The sequence below is a fragment of the Rutilus rutilus genome (genome assembly GCF_951802725.1).
Source record: "Rutilus rutilus genome assembly, chromosome: 21".
Classification (NCBI taxonomy): domain Eukaryota; kingdom Metazoa; phylum Chordata; class Actinopteri; order Cypriniformes; family Leuciscidae; genus Rutilus; species Rutilus rutilus.
The window spans coordinates 19,132,932-19,152,815 of record NC_140226.1 but is presented as its reverse complement, the minus strand read 5'-3'; the positions used below and the strand labels follow the sequence as shown (position 1 = coordinate 19,152,815).

Below are 19,884 nucleotides of genomic sequence, written 5' to 3'. Positions count from 1 at the left end.
ATTGCATGAAAATGAAGTATTGATTATTAGTATTATTATTATTATTATTTAAGAAATTAAAATAATTATCAGTAATATTTTGATAATATTTTTTTAATACAATTTTGCAAATATATATGTTTACGTCCATATAAATGTAATACAGGCCTAGTTTTAAAACAAAAACATCACACATATACAAATTACAGTCATTATTAAAAAACATTAAAATTAAGGTGTAGCCTACTATATTTGGCAGTCAACTGGAATAAAAGAACTGGTGTTGAGTTTAATCATGTGATTTAAAGAGCTGTATGTGTAAGTCTGGGTTTCATTGCATCATAATGCTTTGCAATCTCTGCTTATCGTCTGCAAGAGTGAAATTGTGTGTGTACGTGTGGGTGGGTAGGTAGGTTTCAAATACTGAAAATGCCCTCAGAGGAATAGCTCACACGGTCAAACCAGCCTGTAGGTTGGTTAAATATATCATCTGCATGTCAAGTTCACTGGGTTCATGGCTCTATGCATTGCAGTGAAAGATTGTAGACCCTAAAGGAGATGAGAGAGTGGAAAGAAACCCATTACCCCATGTATGTGTATGACTGCAACTCTTGAGATTGCACAGCTCTGAGGTGCCTGAAGATGAGATTTGTTTCCATTTCTATTGGCTTCACTTTAGTCCCTAGAACAAAAAAAAAGAGAAGAAATTCTTAACTGCTGAATCAGAAAAACTCTTAGTTTAAGCTAATGTTAAGTATAATTTTTACATTTTATGTCTATCTTTTGTTTCTGGAAATGTGCTTAGCTATATAGGCAATTCTTATTAAAACAAATGGAAATAGATGTAATGCTTTCCAGGAAACACAAAAGTGCACTTTAAACAAAACGATTATTCAATTATTAAAATATATATATATATACCAACCACCAATAACCGCTTATTTTAAGCATGCTTCATTTGTCATTTGCTGTCTTAAATGCTCAAGCTCTTAAAAGCAGGATGGATTCTGACTGACTCTGACTGACTTTTTATCAGTCATCAGCTGGAAAAATGGTTCTGAAAGTGATGCCAATGATATTGTTCCTGTGTCATTATCGTTGCAGGTGTGGTGTGTAAAGAACACAAGATCCAGTTGCAAATGCAATGTACAGTTTATTAATAATAAACAGGATAAACGGGCAAGATTGCAAGGGATGGTAGAACCAATCCCTTCAGATGCACTAATGCAATAGTCAGATGCAATAGTGCAGGGATGGTAGCAGGCCTTGGCAGTAAGGGGACTGCAATGGGCTGGGATGTCTGCCGATCAATGAGGAGGTGATAATCCAGAAACAGTCAGACAGTAAGTAATCCAGACACGAGCAGAAATCAAACACAGGAACTGCAGATTTGAGAGATACTGACGAGAACAAGGCAGCAAGACATGAAACCCAGAACAATCTGACAATGAACGCAGGCAGCAAACACAAGACGATGATGACCAGGTGGGGCTGATCTGATTAACTCGTCAGCACAGTTGGTATCTAGGCAACGCTGATAGGCAATCATACCAATGACAGCACACAACAAACAGTCAGAATGAACAGACAAACCTTCGAACCGTGACAAGTAATTGTTCTTGGTGTGAACGGCCCTTTAACCCAGATTTCTTCTAACTAAATGTCTAATATATGGTTAGATGTAATTTATGAAACATCAAATCAAATAAATGTTTATAATGATAGAACATTTTCAACACTTAAAGTCACCATACAATTTTATTTTTCATGTGTAATTCAATGTGTCACTTGCCATTTCTTTGTAATTGTTTGTGAAATTTACTTCTGAGTAAAAATTGTTTATTATATACACACTTTTTTTTTTTTCAGTGCATTGATACCTCTTCTCTGATGACGTGGGCGGGGCAACCTGTCACTCACATGAGATCACAGCATTAGCAAACAATCATTTTCCAGACAATTTCCGATGGACATAATGCCATACATTTTTTCTTGTTCGAGAAGCTGTTTCACTCGTATATACCTAAAGAAAAGTCTATCGCAACTTGTTTCATGCCGACTTTAAACAAAACACTAGTCTCCTTCTTTTTCAACAGTAAACACGAGGCTTACAAAAACACAAGACAGAGTAGCAAGTTAGGATGATTCACCACTAAAATTGTGACTCATGCATATTTTCTTCATGAAAGCAAACTTCTGAGCAGTTTTATACATGTATGCACTGTGATTGGGAGTTTCAGCACAAATGACTTCTTTCAGCTAAATGGAACAAAATAAATAATATTTTCCAGTACCGGCACCTTATAAAATGAGATGTAAATTGCCAGAGACCAAAAACACAGTCTTCAAGCCATTCCTGCTGCTAGATGACTTCATACCAAACTCAAACAATGGCTCATTGACCAAGTACTGGCAAAAGCAAACTGTAAACAGGGTGGTGTCCACCACTGAACTAGAATTAATGAAAGCTTTGACCTAATGCAGATACAGAATCCGTTTTTGAAGGAGAGTAGTCTAAGATCTCTGCCATATGTTTATGGACTGCTGGCTCTGGTGTCCTGTGCTGTACAAAGGTATCAGATATCACATTAGGTAAACTGTCAGAATAGCAGGATGAAAAAATTTATGTTTGCATAGAATCTGAATCCTGTGCATGCATCCTAAACCACGTGTTTGCAATTCGTGTACAGGAAATAAAAAAGCAAATGAAACCTTTGAGTTTGTAATGCCAATATACCTGGGGGAAAACATATGCTTTGCAGAGCAGGAAATCACAGCTGTATTAACAAATCCATTCCATACTCCGCTCCAGTTCCCCTTGCACTCAGTAAGAGAGCCCTTGTTCTTGACTGACTGTGAATGCTGCACTGTTCTCCTGCCACCTCTTAGGCCTGTTTATGGCTCCTGCCCCAGACCAGCTCTCTATCTGCCCTCAAATGTTTGCATAACTTCAATTTTAGAATCATAAAAAAATGGAGACCAAGGCAAATGTCCTGCTTTGGCTTAAGGTTTGGAGACTCAAAAAGGATTGCAGAGGCAGTATAAGATAGTCGTGAACATTTTTGCTCCAAGAAACTCTTATCTTTGTTAGCAACTGCAGTTAAGGTCAATTGCAAGCCTGCTATAGGAAAGAGCGGAGTCATTTGACCTATTTCACACATATTTCACAAAGTTGAAATATCATCAGTCTGAGCCAGTAAAGCCTATTTATGGTCATCATGCTGTCCCTCTAATAGATAGACAAATACATACATAAATACAGATAGACAAATAGACACATCTGACAGATAGACAAATACATTAAAAAAAATCTTTGGGTTTTCCATTAGGAATTGGCACACAAGAATGAGATAAGAGTTGCAAAATACTTGGCGGCCTCTTGATATGCAGTTTGAGTGGATGTATGTGTGATTGCGCCTGTGTGACATTTTAGCATTACTTTTTAATAGAATTCAAATTCAATTGCATTGCCCAACAGAGGCATGACATGTTCTCCATATTTTTCTTACAGTGCATAAATAGGTTTGTTATATATTTAACTGGTTATTTAAGGATATCACAGTCTGTACACTCAAACTGATGGATTGATTCACATGGTGTTCCTCTGTTCATTGATTTAATAAATGGTGACCAGCTGAAATAAGATTGGCATGATGGTATGTATTTTTGAACTGCGTGTTCAGTACATGATCTGGCAGCGGGTGTTGATATCCAGGGTTATCGGAGGTCTTCAGTCCAAATCAGCTATCCTTTCTCTGTATTAAAGAGTTGTTTCATATATGAATGCTTTAAAAAGAGAAAAAAAAGAATGTAGGAAAATGGAAATCTCTCAACATTCTCTGCATTCCTCATTGAGCAGAGAAAACCCTGAGCTAACATTGAACCTTTGGCTGCTTCAAGTGCTTTTATGATTTTAAAGAGAGCTTTATAAGTAGGTAAATGCATTTTACAAGCCCTTGATTCACATATCCATAAAACCCAGGTGTCAGGCTACTCCATCAACTTATCTTCTCTCTAAGTCCTCAGAAGTATGCATTATTATTCACATTTTTGCAGGTGCTTGAGAGTTTATCTTGAATGCTTGACTCAACATTGCACTCAACTTGCTTACACCAACAAGAATAAAGGAACTCAGCTCTCACTGTCACCTGCGTTTGTTTTTTCATGCAACATTACCCGCTAAATCGTCCCCAGACCGAAACAATATTTTGTCACTTTGGCAAGAAAGTATGAAGTCTATACATTGGGCAGATCAGACGCATTCTCACTGACTCAAGTTATTTAGAAACAGAATCTGACAATGTGAATTTTTATTAATTTAATTTTAGAAAAATCACATCAAATACATATTAATTTACCAAGGCATCCATTCTTTCTTTAATAAAATACAGCCAGTCTTATCTTCACATCTTCACTGAATTGCACTTAAAACATTTAAAAAATAATAATTCCAACGCTACCTACTTTACACTGACATTTGCTCAGCAGATCCTAAGGCACAGAATCCATTTATTTAGCATGTTGCATTCAATTGCATAAAATTCAGCACATTACATTTCTAACATCCCAAAAAAAAAAAAAAAGACACCCAAACATCTGTACATCTTGCAAATAAAAAGCTTGATAAACAAAATGATCTAAACCAAATAAATTAAGGCCAATTTATTCAAGGAGTACATATTAAACATGATAAATATAAATATTTATATTAAAGTAACCAGTTAAAGTTTACCCCTTCAGTATGAAGGATAACCTCATTGGTTGCACACCAACTGTTCATCTCTTCCATAGTAAAATCTTCAACTGAAATCAGAGCCCCTATAGGGACATAGTGATGAAAAAAAATATGACACGGGAGAAGAACATTTTTTTAAATCACGTCAATGCGTTTGCGTTCTCTCGCAAAATGTTTGGGAGCGCAAAGGCTTGACAGGTTTTACCGCCCATCTCCTGTTTTTTCCAATCACCGTGTCCCTTTAGGAGCTCTGTAGAAAATCGGCAATTGAGACACAGGCTTTAGATATATCCTCTTCAAATAATCCGACTTGATTTGTTCTTGGTTTCATTTTTTATAGTGCACAGTCAGCATATGTAGCACAAAATGGCAGCAGTTTAACAAAAGTTAGCACAGACAAAGACAAAGGCACATTTTATACAATAAACTGACAAAGCAGTTATATAGTGTTTACTCTAGACCCCCAGTGGTCTTGTTTACAGATGTGTCTGGCTCTTCAGGAAAAGAGGTCATCACATACGTTTTACTTTACAGTAGCAACATGTCATTTCAACCAGCCTCTGTTCCCTCTTCAATCTGGTAAAGTTCTACTTATAATCAGCAGGTAAATCATATTAAAAGCTTTTAAGAGAATGCTAATCTTCTTCTGTTGTCATGCTGAGAGAAATATTGTTGCTAAAAGCTGTCAACACTTTTGGATAGTTAGCTAGTTAATTACATCAGCTCAAGTCACCAGTAGGGGCTGCAGGTTGCAATGTTTCCCCAACTCTGCCACTGTGGGAAAATGCTATTGGGTTGGAAAGGACTTTTACATTTATAAACATCCCTGTCTTGTGTTTTCCTGCCTAACTTCCTGGGTTCATTTGGTTTCTTACTCTGGGTTGAGGAATTACATTTATTGTTTTGTTGCCAAGATGTTGAAACCAGTCCATAATTTCTGCCATCGTTGTTGTCCCAGTAAGTCTGCTCTCCAGTTCTGTAGCTAATGCAGAATTCTACCTTATTCTGAGGTGCCACATACCCAGGTAATTCAATGGCAAATGAGAATGTGTCTGTATCCTGGCAACCATAGACATTATTCATAAATGTGCATTCCACATCCTGGAAGCTCTTCCAGGTGTCGAAAGTGATCCGCACATGAACCGACTTATCGTAGACCAGGTTACGCACTTTGATTGTGCCGGTGAGGGCCCGCTCCTGTAGGGTACAGTTCTCCAAGCAAACCAAATTCTTCAGCAACCGACTACGGAAATCCAGATAGTCTGCCGCTGGCTGTGGAAAGTCTAGAAATCTGCTCTGGACAGAATTTATATGGAGAGTGGCTGTGACGTTCTCTAGGTCTTCCAGGTCAAACTGAGGTTCGTATGTGACGGGTTCTCTATTATCGAAAGTAGAAAAGACATGCACCGCTGTTAACGACATACCCTTTGAGTCTGCAAACACAACCTTCTTCTTGGTCTTAGATTTTGGGTTCTGCCAGCCCAGACAGGGGGGCTCCAGGTGCGCTCTGGAGCTCAAGCAGGGCCGCAGGGGTTTGTAGCAGGGTTTGTAGCAGGTTTTGACCAGGTTGCGTGCCCTGTAGTCATCATAAGAGCTCAGGAAGCTGTGCAGTGGGGGAGAATGAGTAATGTACAGCTGCACAGCCACATCCGCAGGCATAATTGGACCCGGTATTGGGGGACTGAGGATATGAAGAACTCTAAACAAAGACACACAAAAGACAACCCAGATGTGTGAGTACAAAGCCTTAAAATGTATCTTAACATATTGTGCTTTTCATTTGTTTCCAAAATATTCTAAGAAGAAACGGTGTGCTTTTATGAAACACAATAAAAATTAGACATGACTGGAAATTATCAAAACTATTATGACAGTGACCCTTGAAACTCCCAAAGGTTGTAGGGCTTTTAAAGGGTTAGTTCACCTATTAATTCATTAAAAATTATTTATTTATTTATTTATTTATTTTATTTATTTAATTTACTTTTAAATGAATTACTTTACTTTTTTTTTTTTTGCTCACTAACTCTGCTTTTCTCATTTGTATTCTGATGACATTAAACATATTAATACATTTTGTATATAGTATACAAAGTTATATGTCATAAACATGTCATCTCTGTATGTTTAAAAAAAAAAAAAAAAGTAGCCTTTGAGCTCATGTCCCAGTCGGGTTCGTCACTTATTGGGGTTCCCTGGAAACATTTCCGTTGTGGTCTGACTCTGTGCTGTTTGCAGTGCGTTGATGTAGGCCTATTTGGTGGTGTTGCGAACTTTTGCAGCGTATTTCTGTATTTGGTTGTGTTGTGAATATTTGGAGCACACGTGTGTTGTAAAACTAATGAAGATGTGTTCTCAATTTGCGGGTGTTTTCTTCAGTTGCAGCGCGTTGAGCTCTCTCGGCCACTGTATGAACTAACCCTTTAAAAGTACATTTTGATTTACATGTGAATGTGCTTCACTTAGGGTTTGAAACATTACAGTAATCACAGAAGTTGTCATCATTGACAAAACATAAACATTGTCATTATTCATCACTTATCTAGATTTTTTACATCACAACAGATTACAAATATATCACAAAAATTGTTTAACTGCACTAGAGGCACCACCAGAATGCATTTTTAAAAACGTCCTTACCTTGTGGAACTCATAGAGAAAGTGCTTCAGTTTAAAGTGGTCTCTTGAGCAAAGCACATTACAGCAGACACACGACTTTTCAACAATTCCAGAGCGCTTATTTTAATATAAAATTGGTTATTTCAAGACTACACCTCCAGGTATGCTGCCTTGCTGCTCTGCCGACACACCCACTCCACGCGGAACACAGTGCGAGTCCTTTAATAAAGCCTCGTCCCGCTTATTTGCATATTCCACACCCCAGCCAGTAACTGAGCCGCAGATTTTTGTCTCGACCAATCATCACTGAAATAGATTTAGTAGCTGTGGTGGACCCCTGTCTGTGCAAATTGTATCGCACACGTGTGAATATACTGCCAGTTGGTCTTTTATTGCAAGACTTGTAAATGCTATCTACATTCAGATGGAGGTGACATAGCGCGAAGTGTTCTGGTTTGCCCTGTGTGAATGTAAGTTATTATGTGTAAAATAATCTTTATTTTCTGAAGGTTGTAATGAACCATGAATCTAAACCACTGACACTAACAATATATACATATGTATATAACACCACCGTAAAGACCCAAATGGTCCCGATGGTCCCTTTTTTTTTTTTGCATCATCCCACGAGTCCAAAATCAGGTCATCTACATTCCAAAGTTCTTCACACAAGCTATATCATTACACCTTTGTAAATATTGACTAAAACCCAGCAAATATTACCTCAGGCAGTCTTCCCTATTTCTTTCAGATTTGCAAAGCTAGCATGTTGTAGTCTAAGCCTATAGTCTATGTTAATTCTACGTTATTTTATCACAATTTTTATTGATCATTATCCTCTTTGATTAACGATTAAGTAATCAAACCCACTGATTGATTGATGTGCATGGCTAAATGCCTACATCTGAGTGATAAATACCTTAGCACCTTCCTTACTGATGTGCAAACACGAAGCTGTTGTTTTTGGTGATTAGAGGTTATCAGCCCAATGGGGCACCTAACCAGCCATAGGTCCAAACACGTGCAAATATAACACTTAACCCTCTGATGGTCCTCGGTCATTTCTGACCGAATAATTTTCTGTTTTGAAATTTTAAAAATCACAGCTTCATCGGAAGGCTATGAAACTTGGTGACTTTTCTGGGATTAGGTATGTGAATACAAAAAAAAAAATTGAGGTCATGATCCGAGCATGCTAAGTGGTCGTAAAAAAAATAGTCACACTCGTGGTCTTCGGTCAAAAATGACCGACCCATAGGAAATGAATGGGAAATTTACAAAAACACAAATATTCTCTGAATTTTTGTCTGTACAATCTACAAATCGGACACGATTCTAAAAAAAAGTACACCGCAGTAAAGGGGTGACACTCTACAACATCAAGAGTGCAAAAAATTCACACCCACCCACCCACACACACATACAAACACACACACGTTTATACACATACACACCAATAAATTCAGATTACAAAAATCTGTTTTGAATTTTTAAAAATCACAGCTTCATCAGAATGTTACGAAACTTGGTGACTTTTCTGGCATTAGGTATGTGAACACACAAAAAAATTGAGTTCATGATCCGAGCATGCTAAGTGGTCGTAAAAAAATTTGTTATGATTTTGGTCTTCGGTCAAAATTACCCCCATAGGAAATGAATGGGAAATTGACAAAAACACAAAAATTCTCTAAAAATCAGCCACGATGCAGAAAAAAAATGCTCAGCAATGAAGGGGTGAAGCTCTAAAACATCAAGAGTGAAAAACATAACATAATTAATAATTATAATTAATATATGTATATATAATTAATATAATAATTATTAAAATTATTAAAATAATAATTAATAAAATGTTATAAACCTTGGCAAAAAGTATTATTTGAGAATTTCTAAAAAAATACATTCAATCCACATCTTAAAAGTAAGTAATTTGGTCCAAAAACAACTAGAATTCACAAACATCTCCATTTAGAGCTATACAGGCATCTAGTGGTAAACCCATGCAATAACATGTTTTATTTAATTTTATGATTAATAAATTGATGAATTTTTTTTAATTTTATTTTTTTTCTGAAAGCCTAGTCTCTATTTTACCTGAAAATACTGCATAGAATTTATTTATTTTTTTAAAAAAAAAAACAAAAAAAACAACATTATTTTCAATGGCAAAAAATGGACTATAAATATTGCATAAATATTAATAAGTTCAATCAAATTGTCTCAAAATTCTAAATTAAAAAGAATAAATATTATAGAACAAAAATAAATTGCATTGGTTTTTACTGGGATGGAGGAAGTTTCATTTTTAGGTGTCCGGTCATTTATGACCGGGAAGGCCCCCAGTGTGACTGCTAAACGAAGACCATCAGAGGGTTAAAGGACCTCTCTTTGTCTCTCATCTCATATTTTCTTAACCGAGAAAGGGGAATTATTAAACTCATTTGCATTCCCACGTGAATCTTTGCGTTTGCTTCCAAAACTTTTGCGTTCCACATGCAAACTTTGCGTTTGCTAGCAAAACTTTTCATCAGTTCGGAAAACTTTTGCATTGTTTGCGAGCGGACGCAAAGTGTCTCGGGGGAACGCAAGTTTTGCTAGCGAACAGCCTTGAAATATTATTCCTCCAATCTCGTATTTTCATGTGATCTTATCCCCCTAAGAAGCCAATGGCTCTGTAATATTGTGATGAAATGTAGCTTAAAATGTGATTTTTAAAGTATTACTTTAGTCATGTAGCCTATATTAATAGGATAGCCTACTACTTGAAAAATGCATTTAGACATTTGAGTAATTTGTGTTAGAGAACATCTGCAAGGATTTAGACTGAGCTCATCCAGGTCAGTCATTGTTGCTTCTGTGGCATTAGGATATGATTAGACTTACAATTGCATAATAAGCCCCATGTCACGCTGCCAAAACCCACACAAGCCTGGAATAAAATGTGTGCTTGGCTATGTTACAAAACTGCAATGTCTTATTCACTGTAATTTGCCAATTGGAATATGCAGTGGTGGAGAGAGACATCTAGTGGACACCTCAAAGAAATTATTCATTTTAAATGTATAAGCCTAATCTTATACCTGATCGACACCTGCCTTGTGTTTGCTTGGCTGCCATGTCCCATACAATACTGTTAAATGACACACTTGTCTTTTAGATAGGTAGATTGATAAAACAGTGTGGCACGCACAAGTCACATTGCAGTTTCATGTGTATTTCAACACTCCTCAAGCACAGACAGACTATTCCATGGGACCGTCTTGTGTCACGGCCAGATTTCCAAACACATGACCTAATTCAGCCAATCAGTGAGCCAGAAGCTGTCTTGACTACCTTGGTTTGTTTGGGTCAATGCACCACGCCAATCAGCTGTCTAAAAATAGCCTGGCATACAGGGTTATTTGGCATGTTACAACTTTACAGACTGAAAGAGACAAATGCCAAGGATTTTTCATGACTGTGCTAAAAATGTGATCACAATTTACCCTATAAGTTTAGCAGTGATTATTGTAATAGAAATGTATATCATTTTTGGTTTTGAGCTGTTCTGTTCAAACAGAACAGCTGTGAAGAGGGATGACCTCTGGAACTACAAAATAGCTGATGATTTTTCACAAATTAATTTGATACTATTGCGAAGACTCGCACAATGATTTGCCTTATCCCAGATAAATATAGGCCTACATTTTATTTCAATAATCTTTTTTTTTTTTTTCCTTTCATTTCATTTCTTTTCCTTTTCTTACTTGTTTGCAACAGCTATAGCTCACAGGGTGACCATGCAGGAAAAGTACTGGAGATCTGCATTAATATCTCTCATCCAGCAGGGGCTACTGTTGTTCTAATCATAGTTTACAGGCATTGAATCAGACTTAATGACTAGCCCTACTGTACAAATGTGTGTTGCATTTGTTAGTGTGTACAGATTTTCAGTATTTAACTGTCAGTCATAGGGTTGGCTGCTTAATCTGTTTCCATAAATCATCTTTAAAAATAAGCTTGCTGCTTCCACTAATGAAGCAAATTGGTGACGTGTGCCTAGATGCCGGCTGACACAAGATGCAGAGCATGCAAAAAACTTGCGCATTTTAATCTTTGTAAAAATGTTTCCCACTGTGTGGGGATAAAGCTGAACTCCATGAGGCAGCAGAAATTCTGATACGGTGAACAAATTAACTCTTTGTCAACAGTCACTGGTGTCTTGTTATTTTCTTATTGACCAAATTACCCATGAGCCCCGTGTTTCCACATGTATGGCACAGCTTCCAACCTCCACTATGTCAGTACTAATTCTGTGTGTCTTGTGTCATTCTTTGCCGTTTTCCATTGGATCGGTGTAAGGCTTAAGAGGGTGAATGTGGCGTAAGGCCAGGTTGTAGAATAGAACATTGCAAGGGTGTCTGAATGGGTCACTTCTCCACTTTGTACAAAACTGTTCTGATGTGGGAAGCGCCTTGAGCCCCTTTGTGTGATTCTCAGGAGTCCCAGTTGGGTTTTGGGGAGGCTTGTAGTGTTGTTTCCCTGTAGATCAGGATGGGAAAGGGGGCCTTAAAAAGGGGCATCTGGCTGAATGCCTGTTTTAAACACTTGATTTATGTGCAGTGACTAAGAGCCAGTCTGTTTAGTAAGTGATGTGTCCGTGTAAGAGAGTGTGTGTTTGAGTGTGTATTTGTTTGATAGACTGGGATGAAGCAACTCATTGAGATTCTGTCTCCAAACACAGTGTGTAATGGACAACAGTACACTGTCTATAAAATACTCTGGTAATATTCAAAAACATTGTAATTTCCACACCTCTGAAATTTAAATCAGAGTGAACTGAACAAGTATGTTGACAGCATATTTATGTAATTTGCTTATTAATATAAAGTAACTCAAAGAACAAAAAGTCAGTATTGGTTCCCTTTTGGCATCGTCATTTCATGTTTCATGTTCCTCCCATCTCCTTGAACAGATAAAATAGAACAAAACTTGTAATTTCCATATTAATTGTACATAGTATAGCCTACATGAACTTGAAATCAGTGTATATTTAATCAGTTCATGTGTATTAACTGCCCGAAGGAACCGATTCACCAGAATTAATCGAACTTTCCAAAGCTATGTAGAGGGGAATGGATCATTAAGGAAGAACTGAACCATAAAATGAATCGGATTTTCTAACACTACATGTGGTAAAGATCCATGTAGGATGAACTGAATAAAAAAGAAAAAGACAAAAATGAATCAGACTTTTCAACGCTGTACGAGAGGGAGTGTGTTTGGTTTTTGGCATGATGCCGCACAGTGATTGTGGTGTGTGTGTGGTGTGAATAAAGTAAATAAAAAAACTTCATACCCTGATCATGTTTTCAAGAGTACTGTTGTGTGCAATATTCTGTTTTTGCATTGAGTTGTTACAGTAGTGTACATACTATAGATTTATACTCTTCATATGAAACTCCCAAATCTAAATGCCTAATCCTCTGCAGAGATCTAAGATCCATTACTGTAAAGTTTCTAAAAATATGCATTGGCAGTTATGAAACAAAGAACCTTCTCACAAATTGAGAAATGTGTTTTCAATTGTTTTGCTGTAGTGTGTAATGATGTGTATAGTGTTTACATTTTTGAAAGCTTCGAACTGCTCTTTTGGTGTGAAAGTTTGAGTTTTGAAGTGAGAAGGTGTGGTTGTAGCTTTAGAAAAGGGTGTTGTGTTTAGACATTGGGGAACATGGAGGAAACGTTTGTGAAATGTGTTTTAGCATTTGAGAAAAACTGTAACTTAACTTAATAATATTAACTCTTATTACAGTTTTTCTCAAATGCTAAAACACAAAAGCCAATCCCCTAAACCAAATGACCAGTTGTCTAAACACATTTACTAAATCTAGCCATCATTTTCCAATATCATAAACACATTTCACATGAAGACACAATTCACAAAACACAATCCTCCGTTCTCATAAATCTTAACACATTTTTCCTTGCTAAAACACAAGTTGCAAAAGAACTCTGCTCATATTCTCAAATGAAAGCTCATGTGATGCAAAATGCTTGCCACAGTCAGCAATATTTGAACACAATGAACACACCTGGCGTCATTCATTACACACAACTCAAAATTGAAGACACTTGTTGCTAATGCTGTGACCACATGTACAAAAGCAAGTTCAGAGTGCACAGTTTGCTGAAGATTCCAAACAAACACAATGGATGAAGGCAGAGTCAGGGGAAGAGGAATTCGAGTCAGAGGAGGGAGAAGAGCTGGCCATGGAAGAAGAGGAGCAGGCCAACGAGGAAGAGGAGGAGGCCAACAAGGGAGAGGAGAAGGTCCAGGAGGGAGAGCAAGACGGTCCAGGAGGGAGAGCAAGACAACCTCGCACCATCATTACGGACGAGACGTGAGCAAAAGTCATTGACCATGTCATTGTCCATGGCATGACAATGGCTGAAGCAGGACTAAGAGTCCGTCCAAACCTGAGTAGGTTCACCGTGGCCACCATTATCAGGGCATTCAGACAACACAACAGGTATTGTACTCTATTGCTTTCTTTGTCACAATACAATTTTACAAGCCTGTGAAAGTAGTCTATTGGTTTCAAATCAGTTGTTACTGTATTGTAAAACATGTCAATTGACAACACATGTTTATTTCTTTAGAGTTGAAAGAATGCCACATAAAGGTGGGAGGGTTGCCATATTTACAGCGGCACAAGAAACCCTCATTGTGGATATGGTTCGTGAGAACAACCTCATCAGACTCCGGGAGATCAGAGACAAAGTCGTTGCCGATAATGTCAACTTTGAGAGCATTGATGATGTCAGCTTGGCCACAATAGACCGAGTTCTCCGGCACCAAAAGATGCGGATGAAACAGGTCTATAGGGTTCCCTTTGAGCGCAACTCTGCGCGACACAAAGACCTACGTTACGAGTATGTGCAAGTAAGTATACATCCATGTTCACAGTACAGTTAGTGGACATACTGTGTTGCTCAGTGGCCTACATTACTTCTGGACAATACTGTGCTACCTGATTGACTGTTCTGAACACCTGTGCACTTTCACATTTTCACAGAGGATATTACAGTTGGACGCGATGGCCAGACCTCATGAGTACCTCTTCCTGGATGAGGCTGGCTTCGGCAAAGAGGCCGTAACATCATTGGCCAAAGAGCCATCACTGAGGTTCCTGGCCAACGGGGGGGTAATATTACTCTTTGTGCAGCCATGGGTTCGGAGGGGCTTGTCCACCGGCATGCTGTCCTTGGGTCTTACAACACCCAACGTCTCCTCACCTTCCTAGAGGAGCTAAAAGACATCCTCCTGGACCGCCAACAACACCATCCTGGGCCCGCACATCACATTTATGTGATCATTTGGGACAATGTACGCTTCCACAGAACAAACCAAATCAGAGAGTGGTTCACCACCAACAGTAACCACTTTTTAAACGTCTGTCTGCCACCCTACTCCCCTTTCCTGAACCCTATAGAGGAGTTCTTCTCATCGTGGAGATGAAAGGTTTATGACCGACAACCATACACTAGAGAGAACCTCCTAAGGGCAATGGAGCTGGCCTGTGTTGACATCCCAGTGGAGGCCTTCCAAGGATGGATTCGCCATTCCAGGGCGTTTTTCCCGCGGTGCCTGGCAAGAGACAATATAGCCTGCGATGAGGTGATGTGGCCCGATGCAGCTCAGCAACATGATGCCGCACAGTGATTGTGGTGTGAATAAAGTAAATAATAACTTCACACCCTGATCATGTTTTCAAGAGTACTGTTGTGTGCAATAGATTCTGTTTTTGCATTGAGTTGTGTTACAGTAGTGTACATGCAGAATTTACTATAGATTTATACTCTTCATATGAAACTCCCAAATCTAAATGCCTAATTCTCTGCAGAGATCTAAGATCCATTACTGTAAAGTTTCTAAAAATATGCATTGGCAGTTATGAAACAAAGAACCTTCTCACAAATTGAGAAATGTGTTTTCAATTGTTTTGCTGTAGTGTGTAATGATGTGTATAGTGTTTACATTTTTGAAAGCTTCGAACTGCTCTTTTGGTGTGAAAGTTTGAGTTTTGAAGTGAGAAGGTGTGGTTGTGTTTATGTAGCTTTAGAAAAGGGTGTTGTGTTTAGACATTGGGGAACATGGAGGAAACATTTGTGAAATGTGTTTTAGCATTTGAGAAAAACTGTAACTTAATATTAACTCTTACTACAGTTTTTCTCAAATGCTAAAACACAAAAGCCAATGTTAGTGTTAGTGTTTAATGTTCTATTATTTTGGAATTTAAAAGGTTTTCTGGTATGTCTGAGTTTTTGGGGTTACCATTGTGCTGAAGACTAGAGCCTGTGGTGAGGTTAATGATAGGCCAAACACAATTTAAACTGTAATTGCTAAATTTTAAAAGTAATGGCTGTGCATTTCTAAGGACAGTGATAATCTCATGGCTAAATACTTTAGCACATGCATGTGTGCTTGTGCTTTTGTTAATTGGCTTGAAAATATGAAACATTTGTAATGTAAATAATAAAAAAATATAAGAAATATAGTACATTATATATTTCTCTAAGTGTGTTTGTTGCGTGAGTAAATATATTTGCAATATATTACACATGCAGTGCCATATCTGATCACATATATGTCTATATATTATGAAGTGTATTACTGAATATACAATTACATACATTATGATATTAGTAAATATATTGTCACATATTTTTCAATATATGAAAAACGGCAATTCCTTATATTATTCAATATATTGATATATTTTAACACAATATATTATTATTTAATGTTTAACCATTTAATATATTGATCACTCATATATGGGAAATATATTTCCGTTCCATATGGTGCTGCATGGCTGTTTACCAATACTTGTCCATCTCCCACACAATATGGTAGAGTAAATAAGTGATTAGTTCCTAAATAAATATTACTTTTTTCTTTCTGTGTGAGATAGCAGTTTTGTGAGAAAAAAGTACAGCTGAAAACTCTTTCTCTGGTCATGTCTTTCATGTTGGCCTTGACAGTAAATGCATATATGCTAAAGAATATGTAATATCTGATCCCCAAAAGTACATACCAATTACCATACCAATATATATAATCCAATTAGTGTTGTTAGGATGTCCAACGTGAATAGTCACATGATATTTGATATGATATTTATGTTTTGTGGAGGATCAGATCATACATTACATACATTCTTTATGCCTGATTCAAATTTGAGACACATTAAAGTCACTTTTACAGGTGAGTTGAATTTAGCAGAGCAAACACAGGGAAGTCTTTCACTAGTCTTTAGATATCAGAATACAGATATCATACTATAGTTTCTCACAACATGAGGTGAAAAGATGAATCTGCTGTATCTAACCCTGACACAGGAAACATTTGTGACAATGAGCATAATATTGTAATCTTTCACTGCTAGACATGAGTGACTCAGAATGTTCTAGGCAGTGAGTGAAGCCTTCAACAGAAGTATCTGAATCTAACATGTCGCTGTAGTAGGCGGTTGTAAGACTACAGAAAACTCCTGAACAAAAGAGTAATTTATTGCACAATATTTTCTTCTTATAGGTTTGGGTCATCAGGGGGAAAGTGAATGCCACTTAAATGGCACATTTTATCGATTTGAACTATGTATCTGTGACCACTGATATGGCAAGCTGACTATTGATGCACAACGGAGAAAGCTATGCTGTCTGATTACTACATATCTACTGGCAAACACCTTTATACACATCTATATACACATAAATACACAATATAAATAGTTATATAAGGTCCTTTTATTCATCTTGTGTGAGCTCTGAAGGACTTTTAATCTTATCATCCAGCTGTGTTCAGCATGAATGGTAAAAAGATTTTCTGCCATATAACTAGGCAAAAATTTTGGTCAAAAAATATATGCATATATGTAATTAATTAAATTTGTTTTTAATTGATTTGAGTATTATTTGCAAAAATCATATACAACAATTTTCATAATGAATAAAAATTCAAAGGTCAAGTGTGGAATACAAATCACAATTAGTCATTATCTACAAAAAGGGAAATCAGGTTTAGTAATACATTTAGTAAGCAATGTGATTAGTGTGTTTGTTAAATATTACAAATAAACTACTTTTTTTCTGTGTCTATTTGTCTTCCTCTTCACAACAGGACTGTTTTTATCCATGATGTTTTTAGGGTGCAGACTAGCTGGTAAGCTTCTTCTAAGTCGTTTTTTGACACCCGACAGCGTTGTCTTTCCGTCTTTTTTCATGCATCAACATTCTTATCCTCTACTGGGTCCGAAAAAGCATTGATAGCAGATGTTTCTCTTTTTTAACCATCAAAAAACTTGACAAAAAAGCTGCATACAGAATGCCATCCCTCTCCGCAGTAGCTCACATCAGGCCCCATGTCTGAGATTCCATCATTCAGTACTTCTCCGAACCCCTCATCCTCTTCTTTCTTCACCTCCTCTTCCTTCTCTTTCTGTACTTCTTTTTCTTTCCTCACGGGTGCCTCTGTTTTGCGCTTGCTCTCTTCTTGCGTTCCCTCGCTAATGTGTGTGGTCGTCTCTTCTCCGCTTCTCTCTGTGAGTTTCATGTGAGATGCGCTGGGTGCTCTCTTACACAGGCGTGTTTTCAGGACTTTCTCCCCCTCGCAAGCATTCTTTCGCTTCTTCAGTTTGCTCACCACTTGTTTCCAGTACTGAGAGGACTGGGTGCTGTACACGGAGCATTCCTGAGGTTTTCCAGCAAACTGGCATGTGTAGGGAGGTTTGAGCCCCTCCTCCTCAGGGGAAGAGCAGCTCACCTGGAGCAGGATGTTAGCTCCTCTCTCTAGCGTCTCCCAGGTGCAGCGGTGCCCATCCTTAGTGCTTAGTTGACCGGACCCCAGCGAGGGATTTATGGCAGTACTCTCGGATCCAGTCACTGCATCTGATGGTTGTTTGGACTTCTTTTTTGCCTCAGAGAACGATAGGAGGAGGAAGAGGAGGGAAAAGGTGAAGAATAGACTCCGCCCTCGCATGGCTGTGTGTATGAAGGTTATAGAAAGGAAGGAATCTCTTGGTTCAGGGCACACACAGTACCCTCAGAAAAGAGAAATCAGCACCTGCAAAATTAGAGAGGAAAAACATTAATGCAAGATGAAGGGTTATTATTGTTAACTAAAACCCCTAAAAATCATTTTTGTTATTTTGATTAAAATAAACGTTAACTGAAATAAAGCATTTCTCCTTTTCATTTGGTTTAACTGTACTAAAATAACTAAAACTAAAATAAAATGTTTGAATAATCTATATAGACATAAAAAAAGACAAAACGTACAATAAAATAGCTTTAATTTAAATAAAACTTTAATTAAAATTAAAATAAGAAAATATAAAAATAAACACGAATTCAAAGTCTTAATAACTATAATTGTTTCTCAATGATACTAAAATTACAGACATGATGCAGACTAGAGTCTTAAAATGTTTTAAATATATATAATTTCATATGATTTAAAGAATTTAACTGAATAATAATTTAAAATAATAAACCCTTTTCAAATTTCAAAAGTAAAACAATTACCTTTTATTTTTATAATTTGTTATTTATATAGTTATAATTTTATTCATTAAATTGGAATAGATCTACAGTCTGTATGCATCAATTTAATATTAATATAACAACAACCTGATAAACCAAATCACATCCCATCCTCCTCATCCTAATAAACAAAACTAGCACAGATATATGATCCTCATACGCCACTCAAGCACTTGTATTCTAGAAAACAGAGCTGTAAAGTTTATATTTAGCGTTCATATCAGAGCTTTTTACTTACCGAGCTGACTTCTTCTAAAGACTGCGAGTGAGAGAAGCTTGTGGAAGGATAAGAATGGAGGGGGTGGAAATAAAGGATGGAATCGAGGGATATAGGAAAAAAAGTGGGGGAAAGGGGGGCTGCATGGTGGATGCTTTTTGGGGGCATCAATAGGGTATCCAAACCTTCCAGAATCTGGCACCTCCCTCCTCGTCTGAAGACAAATGGACACCCCTCACCCCATCCCTTCTCTTCACTCCTTTGTCTCCTTTCAGTCTTTTAGTTTCTCTCTCGCCTATCCTTTTTTTCCAAGGCATTTTGTGTTGTGTACTTTTTTGCTATTAAATAAATAAAATAATAATAATATAATTGAGGCCATTTCAAAAGGGAAACTGCTAATTACTTTAATGCTAAAAAAACAAACATCAAACAACATTTGTTTGTGCTTGTTTCTTTTTAAATGTACTTATTCTTGGATCAGCAAGCACTATCATTTTCCCTTAGGGGGCTTTTTACATTTTCATTCTTTTATCCAGTTAAAAATAGTGCTGTAGACTTTTGGAGATTATGTGTGTGTGTGTGTGTGTGTGTGCGTTTGTTATTTGCATTTCCATATGCTTGCGTATCTGGCAATTTTCTAATCCTCAATCTAAACCATCCGCCCGGTCGTGCTCTGCTCTTTATCTGTTCCGTTGATGCAGATTCTTGATAGTCAGTTGTGTCTCCATACCAACCAAACCCCAGCTGC

General features: G+C 37.3%; 2 protein-coding genes across 2 annotated transcripts; both read right to left on the bottom strand.

Annotated features, from left to right (window-relative positions):
- Positions 1 to 4,282: 4,282 nt before the first annotated feature.
- ppp1r3ca (protein phosphatase 1, regulatory subunit 3Ca) lies at positions 4,283 to 7,533 on the bottom strand. Its single transcript, XM_084392780.1, has 2 exons — positions 7,355 to 7,533; positions 4,283 to 6,413 (listed from the first exon to the last, which is right to left on the bottom strand). Exons 1-2 carry the CDS (start codon positions 7,366 to 7,368, stop codon positions 5,444 to 5,446), a joined length of 984 nt encoding a protein of 327 aa, XP_084248906.1. The 5' UTR covers positions 7,369 to 7,533; the 3' UTR covers positions 4,283 to 5,443.
- A 9,576-nt stretch (positions 7,534 to 17,109) lies between these two features.
- Positions 17,110 to 19,336, bottom strand: fgfbp3 (fibroblast growth factor binding protein 3). The gene is made up of 2 exons (XM_084392610.1): positions 19,158 to 19,336; positions 17,110 to 18,440 (listed from the first exon to the last, which is right to left on the bottom strand). The coding sequence occupies exon 2, from the start codon at positions 18,354 to 18,356 to the stop codon at positions 17,664 to 17,666; it is 693 nt and encodes a 230-aa protein (XP_084248736.1). The 5' UTR covers positions 18,357 to 18,440; positions 19,158 to 19,336; the 3' UTR covers positions 17,110 to 17,663.
- Between the last annotated feature and the right edge of the window lie 548 nt (positions 19,337 to 19,884).

What these genes read in the sequence shown, in the direction of transcription:
- fgfbp3 (XM_084392610.1), bottom strand. Translation starts at nt 18,356, where the DNA reads ATGCGAGGGCGGAGTCTATTCTTCACCTTTTCCCTCCTCTTCCTCCTC.